This window comes from Theropithecus gelada, chromosome 5 (assembly GCF_003255815.1).
Source record: "Theropithecus gelada isolate Dixy chromosome 5, Tgel_1.0, whole genome shotgun sequence".
Taxonomy (NCBI): Eukaryota; Metazoa; Chordata; class Mammalia; order Primates; family Cercopithecidae; genus Theropithecus; species Theropithecus gelada.
In genome coordinates this window covers 25,356,794-25,369,497 of record NC_037672.1, presented here as the reverse complement: position 1 = coordinate 25,369,497, position 12,704 = coordinate 25,356,794, and the positions used below count along the sequence as shown (strand labels likewise).

The following is a 12,704-nucleotide window of genomic DNA, read 5'->3' as shown; positions in this document are numbered from 1 at the left end:
AAAGAAAGAAAAAAAGAAAGAAAGAAAGAAAGAAAGAAAGAAAGAAAGAAAGAAAGAAAGAAAGAAAGAAAGAAAGAAAGAAAGAAAAAAGAAAGAAAGAAAGAAAGAAAAGAAAAGAAAAGAAAAGAAAAGAAAAGAAAAGAAAAGAAAAGAAAAGAGAGAAAGAAACTTGCCCGATATTTCCTAGCAGGTAACCAGTGAAGCCAGGATTTGATCCCAAGTCTGTCTGATGCCAAAGCCTGTCCTCCTAATAACATCCGCAGCTTCTCCAGTGTCCCTTCCCCTTCTTGTTTCTGTGACTAAATGCCCTGAACCATGTGGTCTTCGTGGTTTCAAGGAAAAGAGGCACCACTGTCTTTCCAGCCCCACATTGACAGTAAAAATGCGTTAGTTCCTCTGTGTCTGGCAGAGACTCAGCAAGATGTAGCATGCAGCCAGCGGAAGCACTGTCAGTACACAAGGAGCCCCACAGGTATCTAGCAAACAGACCAAGTCTCAGCACAGCCAAGCAGCACGTCAGAAACGCAGGTTCTACAGCCATTGTCGTCTGCTTTCCAAAGGGTCTGAACTGAGGAGATAATCTGTGCAATGGAGGCCGAAGGGCTTTCCAGCACCACAGAGCTTCATGGAACACCCAGACCCCTGAGTTGGTCCCCCTCTCTGATCTCATGTCCTGCTGTTTGCCCCTCACTCACTCCTGCTTCTATCTATTCGTATCTCAATGGGGCCACCCTCATTCCCACCTCAGGGCCTTTGCACGTGCTGTTACCACTGCTAAAAATACTCCTCCTTTTGCCTGGGAGAAGCTGTCCCCAGATCTTCACAAGACTTTGTCCTCCTTGTGGTTCAGGTCTCAGATCACAGTCCCCTCCTTGAGAGACCTCTCCTGACTACCCCTTCTAAATTAGCAGCCCCAGGCCAGGTGCAGTGGCTCACAACTGTAATCCCAACACTCGGAGGCCAAGGCAGGAGGATTGCTTGAGCTCAGGAGCTTGAGACCAGCCTGGGCAACATAGCGAGACCTCCTCTATTCTAAAACTAAAAAAATCAGCTGGGCTTAGTGGTGTGTACCCGTAGTCCCAGCTACTCAGGAGGCTAAGGTAGGAGGATTGCTTGAGCCAGGGAGATGAAGGCTGCAGTGAGCCATGATCGCACCGCTCCACTGCAGCCTGGGGGACAGAGTAAGACCCTGTCCCCGCCCCCCAAAAAATCAGTCCCTAATCTGTTTGTATACATCACGTCTCCCTGCTTTACTTCCTTCATAGTACTTACTACCTGAAATAATTCTGTTCATTATTTGCTGACATGATAGAAAAGTGCCTGGCAAATGATTGACCCTCAATGAAGATGTGCTGAACGCAAGACTTCATGAATGACGAGGAAATCTTACTAACATCTTTTGTAATAAGGACCCAGGTACCTATATTCAAAAGTACCTCAATCCTTCTAGTTAACAAGGGCAGAGACCACGAGAAACAACACTGTGTTTAGTAGCAACTTAACAACCAGCCAGCAGTTCTATCCACAGACACACACCACCGGGCATGGTTCCAGAACTAAAAAGGCACTAATTGCTTTTCTATAAGGAGGTAGAACACAGTCCCTCCGTGTTCTTTAGGCCTGATGGTCTGCATTATCGGATCTGTTACCGTGTTAATTGTTCCTGTCTCATACAGCCAGTTTGGGCTTTCTTCTGCACATGTCTTGGAGGGTGACAGGTTCCTATATAGAGGAGTACTGGGGAAGCCTGTGTGTGTGTGTATGTGTCCCTGCATGTGTACACATGTGTGTATAAAAGCAGCCACACTCTGAGAATGGTTAACGGGCAACCAGGCTGTCTGTGCTCAGGGCCCTAAGACTGGCCCAGGAAAGGGCCGGCGGGGTGGGGGGTGAAGGTGGAGCGGGCTTCGCTTGCACTCACTGCCTTTTCCACAACAGGAGTGCAAATGCTTGCCCAGCTGGAGTGAGTGTGGTGAACTCAAGTCGCCTTTAGGAATGGCTGAAAAAGCCCACACCTGGAAATCACTCCCTCCCTGCTCCTCCACGGCAGGTTGCATTTGGGAGACGCTTCAGTCATTAGAGAAATGAGCCGGGAGTGAGCAATTCACCAGCTCTCCAGCACTTGGTGGAAAGCAGCAGGCAAGGATGGATGTGGTTGACAGCCTCCTTGTGAATGGAAGCAACATCACTCCTCCCTGCGAACTCGGGCTCGAAAATGAGACGCTTTTCTGCTTGGATCAGCCTCGTCCCTCCAAAGGTAAGTGTCGGAAGCTGTTATTTTAATCCAGGAAACTACTGAGTTGCGGGAGAAATCAGCAAAGGCAAGGCTGATAAAAAAATATACATAACCAAGTCATTGTGAGACAAGGCTGGATAAAGTCATATGTTCAGAAGTTTGCAGAAGAGATTAACAAGCAGAATAGAGTCAAATATTCTTACTGTCCCCCATGGGAGAGTTGGGCATTCATGAATAGGACTTGGGGGAACAAAAGCAGGGGAGGAAAAGCTGAGTGAAGCAAGAGGGAGTACAAGTGTCAAAGCCTGAACTTACAAGCACAGCAGAAAAGGTGTTGTCACCATGCAGCCGTTTTCTTTTCTTGGGGGGAAACCAGCATGAAGTGGTTACAGTGAAATCATGCTTAGCAGCCAGGAAAGAAAGTGATCACTGTTCACTTGAGGAGCTTTGTTCTTAAGAAAAAGTGGTTCCCTGAGTGATCTTTTAACAAACCAACCTTCTACAAACAAAATAATTCAGTCTCTGCTTTCCTCAGTTTGTTTCTGCAAAATGTTGTCAGGACAGGAATGGTGGGTCCAGTGATGTACACCCCGGTGAGGGGGGAAATCGGCAGGAAATCACCCTTGGCTTCGGTTTTAGCATTCTGCTCTCATCACCTCCATCCCTCGTCTTGCTCCTGTTACTGTCTGCAGAGTGGCAGCCGGCGGTGCAGATTCTCTTGTACTCCTTGATATTCCTGCTCAGCGTGCTGGGAAACACGCTGGTCATCACCGTGCTGATTCGGAACAAGCGGATGCGGACGGTCACCAACATCTTCCTCCTCTCCCTGGCTGTCAGCGATCTCATGCTCTGCCTCTTCTGCATGCCGTTCAACCTCATCCCCAATCTGCTCAAGGATTTCATCTTCGGGAGCGCCGTCTGCAAGACCACCACCTACTTCATGGGTAAGTTGCTGCTGGTGACTCTTTCTGGAGCTTGCCCCAGACCCCACTCAGCCCCAGACCTTCCCAAACCTCTGACAATCACAGCAGAAGAGCTCTGCTGAGGGCTGAATCACAGAACATTAGGCTGTGCACGGCTGTGTGCAAGGACATTGCTGCTGACTTGACGGTCATCCTTATACGTTCCCTGTAAGTCGGTCCCCATCATCCACGTTGGAGGTCAGTTTCTAAGAGTGAAATACATTGATAGGAAAACACAGCAGTTAATTTTGCTTGATTCTATTTGAAGGGAAGAGGGACTTGCTTCCTTCTGTGTGAAGTCAAAAGTGACTTTAAGCTGCTCTATCCCTTTCTGGAAGCTGTTGACTGTGTCCTGAGCTATACCCAACTTGAGTCCTGGCTTCTAGGGAGGGTAAGGATTATGGAGGAGGGTTCTTTGCCATTGTTCCTCTTGTTTCCTTAGGGAACAGGGGCTATTTGAAAACCAGTTCTATCACAGTTCCAGATTCTCTTGTCAGGATTCACTTCTCAGCCTGTTCTCCCCAAAGCTGGGACCATCTCTGGCAGAGGGAGAGAGGTCTCTGCCCCTAGATGAGGAGTTGAATTTGCTCCTGGGGGCTGTGGGGTCGCTAAGCTGACCCTGATTGGCTGAGATATGTAGCTGTTTGCCTATGCCAAACAAAAATGATGATAATGAAAATCATAAGAGCTAAATTTTTTGTGCTTTGATGCACCCCATGTGGTACTACGTGCTTTAACTTTCATGATCTTCCCTTACCTCCCAACCACTCTATGAAGTAAATGCAATGATTCTTCCTTGTCTCATTAAGGAGGAAACAGAGGCACAGAGAGGTTCATAATGTGCCTAAAGCCACACAGATGGTAAGCAACGGAGCTGAGATTTGAGTCCAGATTAGTAGCCACACAGTGGTGAGCATGCTACCTCAGTTTGCCAACTGCTGTGGTTCTCCTGGAGTTGAACAAAAACACATTTCTTGGTCCCCTCTGGGTGCCAGATTGCCTAGTCCCTTGCCCTTTCTGAGAATTAGTTGGGAGAGGGGCAGAGGTGGGAAATAAGCAGGGAGTTATTTTTGTTCTGACCCAAGCCTTGAAGAATATGCAGCAGTGAGCTGGGCTAGGGTAGTCTTCAATGACCGGAAGGCTTTAAAAGTCTTTGTTTTTCCCAGTTGAGGAAGTGGGATTCCGCACTGACAAAATGAGGATGAATTTCTGACCCTCGTGCCACCAAAAACCAAGAATGTGTCAATCCGTGTCCAAGTCCTCTGAAAAAAAAAAAAAAAAAAAGGACGAAACTTACAAAGGACAAAGATCATTGTTAAATAATGAAGCAATAATAATAACTAGTGCTGTAGACATCCGAGGCCCATCCATATATATCTTATGGTACTACTATTTGGGAACCTTAACCGGAGAATGTGAACCAAGGTTTAAAACGAGTGTTTTCATGGTGGCAAAACATTCTGAGTGCCACAAAGTTGTTCAGTTTGAAATGTTTAATTTTATGTTATGTAAATTTCAACAGCATAAAAACAATTTTATTGGCCAAAAGAAAAGCAACATCATTCTGAAAGTATTTGCAATACCATAATAATTTTGTTGGATTTTTAATTCCAATAATTTAGGTTCTTCTCTTAATTTTGCAGTCTCCTCAATACTAATAATTAACATTGATTAGCTCCTAATTTGTAGCAACAAGAAAAAGAATGCTTGCCTGCCAGTGAGTTTATAGTTACTGAGGATCCATTACACAGAACTGACTCTTAGAGAGTTTTGGGCTATACTCTCAACTCTAAATGTTATCAACTCTTTAGGGTAAAATCCAGTAAAACACAGCAAATCCTATCCCCAGAACATGAGTTTTTAGTTAATGGTTTGGGGGTCATAGACTTCTTTAAGACTCTAAGGAAAGCTAGAGCCAGGCTCCCTAGAAAAATGACATTTTTGGATATAGTTTCAGAGAATTAGTTTATATCCATAAGAATAATGAGAAACTAAGGACCCCCGTTTCAGGACCTCTGCTCCCAAATTTATATTAATTAGGAGGTTTAAGAAATCTTGGTAAGAGATATTCAGAAGAATTGACAGAATTTATAGCGGAAGGACTCTACAGGGAATTTTAAGGGAATAATAGGACATTTTAATAAGTATGCATATACAAATACAAAAATAATAGAAATTCAGCTTTTTGGACAAGAAGCACATGATTTTATTTATTTTTTATTTTAATTTTTATTTTTTCCATAGGCCATCTAAGACCAAGAAGTACATGATTTATTTTATTTTATTTTTGAGACAGAGTGCCTCTCTGTCACCCAGTCTGGGATGCAGTGGTGCGATCTTAGCTCACTGCAACCTTGGCCTCCCAGGTTCCAGCGATTCTTCTGCCTCAGCCTTCCAAGTACCTGGGATTACAGACACATGCAGCCATGCCTGGCTAATTTTTGTATTTTTAGTAGAGATGGCATTTCACCATGTTGGCCAGGCTGGTCTCGAACTCTTGACCTCAAGTGATCTGCCTGCCTCGGACTCCCAAAGTGCTGGTATTACCGGCATGAGCCACCACACCCAGAAAAGAAATACATTATTTTAAATGAGGTGTGTTTGATACCTTTCTCACTGTAATGGTGATGCTTGCTCCTTCTACAAAATACAGAAAAACAAAAACAACGAGACAGGAGACTTTATAGTCCCCCACCCAGAGAAACCTTTAGTTACCGTATGGGGCATTTTCCCTTGTCTTTGTACTACTTATTTTTTACAACAAGCTGCATTTTGAAATATAGATTGTTTCACTATTAAGAACAGTATGTACTCAAAATTTTTAGAAAAAGCCTTCATGCCTCCAGCTCAGGTCACAGTGACCTTTCAGGGTCAGAGAACGCTTGAGAATCTCGGGTTTTTAAAGTCAACTGAACTATGCAGACCATACTCAAAATTAGAGCTTTTCTTCAGATTTTAGAGAAACCTTTTCTGTGGGTGCAAGAACAAATTTCATCCCCTTGGTTATTAATTAATGAGCGCCTTGAGCCTAAGCAGGTGTTAGGTGATAATCAAAGCTCAATAAACTTATTAAAAATTGGCAATGAGATGTATTTACAAATCCATTTCTTTAACTGCCTTAAACCCTTTCTGGAACAAAGCTGAGAATAAATCGTCTTTTAAAAATATACATACACAATATTTCTTTACCTTCTAAGCGTTTTCCTTTGATATCAAACCTGTGCGGATCAGATATATTCAAGCTAATGTGCAAATAAACTTTGGATTTCAGAGTCAACATAACCGGCTTCTTTGTTCCTTTCCCAGGCACCTCTGTGAGTGTATCTACCTTTAATCTGGTAGCCATATCTCTAGAGAGATACGGTGCGATTTGCAAACCTTTACAGTCCCGGGTCTGGCAAACAAAATCCCATGCTTTGAAGGTGATTGCTGCTACCTGGTGCCTTTCCTTTACCATCATGACTCCGTACCCCATTTATAGCAACTTGGTGCCTTTTACCAAAAATAACAACCAGACCGCGAATATGTGCCGCTTTCTACTGCCAAATGATGTCATGCAGCAGTCCTGGTAAGGTTGCATTGTTTATTTTTAAAAATACAACTTGACGTAATTTTGCAATATTATGAAAAACTGAGATGCCTTGTCCAGAGTTGTTGGGGGATCAGTTTCCTGGAGACTTTTTGAGGAAGTCATTCCAGCCTTGTTCTAGGATAATCACGATAGCAAACACTTAGCTGGGGAGCCCTGTTATAAATGCCATGAGTATATTCATTCAGTCAATCCTGTGAAAACACTCTAAGATAGGTATTACTGTTACTGTGCCCGTTTTGCAGTTGAGGAAACTGAGACTTGGAAAGGTTAAGTTTCCCAATTCACAAACCTAAGGAAGAGGCAGAGCCTCTCTGTTCAACCATCATGTAGTATGCTTTTCAATGCTATAGTGGAGGGTTAGGCTAGATTAATTGTAGAGCTATGATTTTTTTTTTTTTTTTTTTTTTTTGAGATGGAGTTATGCTCTTGTTGCCCAGGCTGGAGTGCAATGGTGTGATCTTGGCTTACCACAACCTCTGCCTCCCGGGTTCAAGCAATTCTCCTGCCTCAGCCTCCTGAGTAGCTGGGATTACAGGCATGCACCACTATGCCCGGCTAATTTTTTTTTTTTATTTTTAGTAGAGACAGGGTTTCTCCATATTGGTCAGGCTGGTCTCGAACTCCTGACCTCGGGTTATCCACCCGCCTTGACCTCCCAAAGTACTGGGATTACAGGCGTGAGCCACCGTGCCTAGCCTTCTTTTATTTAATAAAATTTTTACTTTAAAATACAGATTCGGTCTCACTATATTGCCTAGGCTGGTCTTGAATTCTTAGGCTCAAGTGATCCTCCCGCTTTGGCCTCCCAAATGCTGGAATTACAGGCATGAGCTACTGCACCTGGCAATGATTTTCTAAAGAATTAAGACAGAGCAGGGAATGAGTCCCAAATCCCACATGGTTTTTCTTAGAGTTGCAGCAGCTCTGGTACTTACCCAGAGCATTTTACCAGAAATAAAAAGGCAAGATTGTAATACTGGTTCCTTTGCTTACTAACTGGGGACCTTGGGCAAGTTCACATAAGCTCTCTGAACGTCAGGTTCCTTATCTCTATTAGGAGTTTAAAATGTGGATATTTTAAAAATCTCCCTCATTGGGTGGCTGTAAGATACAAAAGAGAATGTGTGCATAAAAATATCATGATAAAAAAAGGCTACACAAATTGCAGGGTATTATATTTACCAATTCCAAGGATGTTTTAGAAGCGGGGAACTAGACATTGAGTAACAGCCCCAAACTGAGATCATCTCTGCTTTTTTTTTTTGCTTTCCTCCTTTCATTTCAACCAAGTAGCACACACACAAAGGAATTACGTTGCAAATGAGAGGAATATTTCCAAGGCTTGAAAAGGAATCTTATCAAAACATGTCAAATTGAAATGAGAAATGGCCCAGCCACCATAAGCCTCTGACAATTTTATGGCCTAATCGTGTAACCTCACACATGCCAGACTGCAGAAGTGATTTAGGGGCCAGACTCATAAAGAAGGAGGCTGTGATTCCTCAGGAATCAAAGATGTTTAGAGAAAGCATAGCTCTACCCAGCCAGGCACTAGAATGACGATGCCACTGTGCCAGCCTCACGGGGTCATGGAGAATGGGTGCCCATGTAAATGTCTGAGCTGCTTACGGGTCAGAAACAGCCAGAATGGCATGTTTTGTAAGACTCAGGAGGTTTTCCATTGTCCCTGCCTAAGCACTTGATTACTCTGTTGTTTGACAAATGGTATATTGTGATGCTTAAAAAGCATAGCTTCTAGGTTCTCGAATCATATTTTGGGGGTTCAAATTCCACCTCTGCTACCAGCTGTGTGACTTTGGACAAATTATTTAAGCTCTTTATGTCTCAGTTTCCTCCTCTCTACTGTAGGTATTAAGACAGTAGCACCTACCTCAATGGTTATTATGAGAGTTAAATGTAATGATGTATGTAAAATGCTTAGCCTATATGTAGCACATAGAAATCCTCGATGTAAGTCATTTTTAAAGGTTTTTAAAACAGCTTTATTGAAATGCTATTCACATACTCTCATTTTTTAAAGCTTACATTCTTTTTAATACATAGACTCCTTTCAAGCACAGAATTACACCAAACTTTTCCAATTAAACTAGTCCTTCATCAGAGACTTCATCTAAAAAAAGAAAAGAAGTAAACAACGTATAATGACTGAATCGCCAGACATGAAGTTGCCAAGGATATTAAATACTAGTAATTAATGCGTTTGCTCAGGCCAGTAAAAATAAACATAAACCCTATTCATTCCTTCCCATTTGAGTTTGAAGGCCTAAAGTTGCTGGTTATTGGATTTCTTCTGATTTCATTAGGCACACATTCCTGTTACTCATCCTCTTTCTTATTCCTGGAATTGTGATGATGGTGGCATATGGATTAATCTCTTTGGAACTCTACCAGGGAATAAAATTTGAGGCTAGCCAGAAGAAATCTGCTAAAGGTAACTATCTTGTAGCTGTGTGTTTATGCCAAATGAGCACAAAAGCTTGTTTCCTATCATTTAAAAAGAAATACCCGAGTTTATGTAAAGTTTGTTGGAAAATTTTTTAAGTATTCTTATGAGACTCTGTGTCAAGAAGCACAGTCATGAGGCCCAGTGTCTCCATTTTCTCATCTGTAGAATGGGGAAATCTTTCCTTTCAAAAGCGTTCTGAGTGGAATAAAGTAACACACACATAACCCAATAACAAGCCAAGGCCTCTTCTGTGCCGGAAGTTCTGTAGTGCTGTATTCAAACAGAGCCCCTTCCACAACCAAAGCTACTTGTAATTCCAGCCTGTTTTGTGTCTCTCCAAAGGCACTGGAAGGGATTTGATTCCTAACCCACAGCCGGGTTTTTGTTGTCTCCTTCTCCTCATCCTCTCTCCTCCTTTTTATTCTCACCCTGCAGTGGCCACAAAGCCTCACTCCTTCTCCATTCATTACAATCCACTGTCCATGAAAATTGACCTCGACACCCGTGTTGACATAGCTTTTCCCTTCTCACTCCATGCCCTAACTCAGCTCTCTACTGCATAGATAACTGAGTCTCTCTAGCTTCTTTGGTTTTCATGGTTTTTTTTTCTTCTTATCCAAATTCCTCATAATAAAAGCAATCTGGAATCTTACCCAGCAAGCCCGAACCTTCCCTCTGGGGAGCTAAGGAAGGGAAGGAGAAGAGTGTGAATATTCATTCTTTAATCATTTTTTCTTGTAAGCTACATGCATAAGATATTGTTTTTATCATATATTTTGCTCATTTTAAGCAGCTTTTCATTGAAGGGAAGAACTAGTATAGATCAATGCTTACCCATGTCAGTGTAAGGCCAGGTCGTCTGCCATTTTTCAGTTCCTTTTTGGTTTGGCCTTCTTCATGGAGGGGAGTGGGGGCTCCATGCTTTCTACCGGGCATGACCCATCCCCAACAATGAGTGGTCTCTTGCCCACCCAGAAAGGAAACCCAGCACCACCAGCAGCGGCAAATATGAGGACAGTGATGGGTGTTACCTGCAGAAGTCCAGGCCCCCGAGGAAGCTGGAGCTCCGGCAGCTGTCCACCGGCAGCAGCAGCAGGGCCCACCGCATCCGGAGCAGCAGCTCCGCGGCCAACCTGATGGCCAAGAAGCGGGTGATCCGCATGCTCATCGTCATCGTGGTCCTCTTCTTCCTGTGCTGGATGCCCATCTTCAGCGCCAACGCCTGGCGGGCCTACGACACCGCCTCTGCGGAGCGCCGCCTCTCAGGGACCCCCATTTCCTTCATCCTCCTCCTGTCCTACACCTCCTCCTGCGTCAACCCCATCATCTACTGCTTCATGAACAAACGCTTCCGCCTCGGCTTCATGGCCACCTTCCCCTGCTGCCCCAATCCTGGTCCCCCCGGGGCGAGGGGAGAGGTGGGGGAGGAGGAGGAAGGCAGGACCATAGGAGCCTCTCTGTCCAGGTTCTCATACAGCCATATGAGTGCCTCGGCGCCACCCCAGTGAGCTGTCCCCTGACCTTCCGCTGCAGAAGGAAGGAGGGGAGGAGGCAGAGGAGGAAGAACAGAAGAAGAGATCAGGAAGAGAAGGAAGCAGGGGTGATGGAGAAGGAAGGTTCCATCTCCAGTGGGAACTCTTCAAGGTCTGCTTTTCATCCTTCATCTGGATTCCAGAGCACTGCTTCAGTGGGGCCATGACTTGGTTTCTAGGCAGTTCAAAGCAGGAAATGTTAAGTAACACTCACCATCAGAAAAATCTCAGCAGGCCAGGGACAGGAGTCCAACAGGGCTCCTACTGCAAATGGAGTTGCTAAACACATGTTCAAAATGGAGATGTGGGGCTTACTGAGCTTTCAAACCTCCTAGAACATCCAAGGTGGGCTCTCACTCCTCCTGTGACACATTTCCATGCTCTGCTTTTTCTGCTCATGGAGAATTGTGGCAGTTGCTCTGCCTGTAGGGAGCCCGTCACCCTCTCATATATCCACTGTAGCCTTCCACCACATTGTGACCACAAAGCGAACACGAAGCAAACCCTCTCTGGCCATTTTGTCCTGGGTATGACAGCAACCTGATTTCTTCATCTTGAGGCTGGCCAAGAACATTCAGAGTCATAAGCTAGTTTTCATCAGAATAGCATAAGCAATGTCTGAAAGATGGAATTTTGAACTTTTTTCTTTTCTTTTCTTTTCTTTTATTTTTTTGAGGCTGGGTCTGGCTCTGCCACCCAGGCTGAAATGCAGTTGTGCCATCTCAGCTTATTGCAAACTCTGCCTCCTGGGCTCAGATGATCCTCCCACCTCAGCCTCCATAGTAGCTGGGACTACTGGGATTATAGGCATGAGCCAACACGCCCAGCCTTGAATTTAGCATTTTTAAAAAGAAAAGAGTATAAGGCAAATAGCTAGATGGAATTCTATCTTACTTTAAGGAATGTTAAGTGGCAGAAGGTGCATGGGAATATTTTTTCTATTTTAATGATATATATTACTTAATTTCTCCTTTATGTGGTGATATTAAACCTTACGACTTCTTTGCCTCCACTCAATTTCTCATATTCATCTACACTTCCTTTTTCCCAGAAAAGATCTCCAGGAACAAAGGAGCATTGTAAGTTACGTGTACCTGGCCAAAGGTAGAAACACATATAATCAGGCCCAGAATTAAATCTGGCATACTTGGACTCAGTTAACAAATAGCTTTTGAATGTCAGAACGGTCTATGCCTTTAAATGCAATCTATATGCTTGCTAATAATTGGCTAATTTCATGTATATGTGTAAACCAAGCATAAATTACGTCCTTTACATATAAATATACTCTTTGGTGTTCTTTTAAAAAAAAGAATAGTTATTGGATATAGGAATTCAGCTAGTATTATAATTTTACATTCCTTCATGACCAAGTTTCATGTGAACTTCATTTCTTAGCAGAATTAGTGTTGAAATATCTCTCCTCTGACTTAGAAATCTTAAATAAGATACAAGCTGTACATTCAGATACCAGGAAGTGCATTTCTAGAATAGTATGTATCAGTTCAGTCTACCAACACTTCTTACTTTTTTTTTAGAGCAACATTGTCCTGTCCACTTACACAAATTAACATGAACGTATTTGACAGAAGCAAGTTTGCCTGCTACTGTGGGAAGCAAACAGGAAACAAACAAATAAACAATGACAACAAAAAAAAACCATTGTTCATAGTTTCATGCATCTAGGCATCTGAGAAGTGAGCTTTGCTTTTTCTTGTTTCCATGGAGTTATGGCCATCCATTGATCCAGGCCCGATGCTCTGTGTGGCACACAAGGATTTCAATTCTCAAAAGAATTCAATCTGGAAAGGGGAAAAGGAAAGAGAGTGACAAGAAGTGATGATGAATAGTGTAACAGATGTATAATGGGACAAGATGTGAGTGTCACATTTTTGGAGAAGGGAATTGTCACGTG

The 12,704-nt window shown here is 43.4% G+C and overlaps 1 protein-coding gene across 1 annotated transcript; it reads left to right on the top strand.

The window, feature by feature from the left end:
* The first annotated feature begins 1,957 nt into the window (after positions 1-1,957).
* On the top strand, positions 1,958-11,009 carry CCKAR (cholecystokinin A receptor). Its single transcript, XM_025386494.1, has 5 exons — positions 1,958-2,257; positions 2,929-3,180; positions 6,505-6,766; positions 9,115-9,242; positions 10,233-11,009. The coding sequence occupies exons 1-5, from the start codon at positions 2,146-2,148 to the stop codon at positions 10,763-10,765; spliced, it is 1,287 nt and encodes a 428-aa protein (XP_025242279.1). The 5' UTR covers positions 1,958-2,145; the 3' UTR covers positions 10,766-11,009.
* The last annotated feature ends 1,695 nt before the right edge of the window (positions 11,010-12,704 follow it).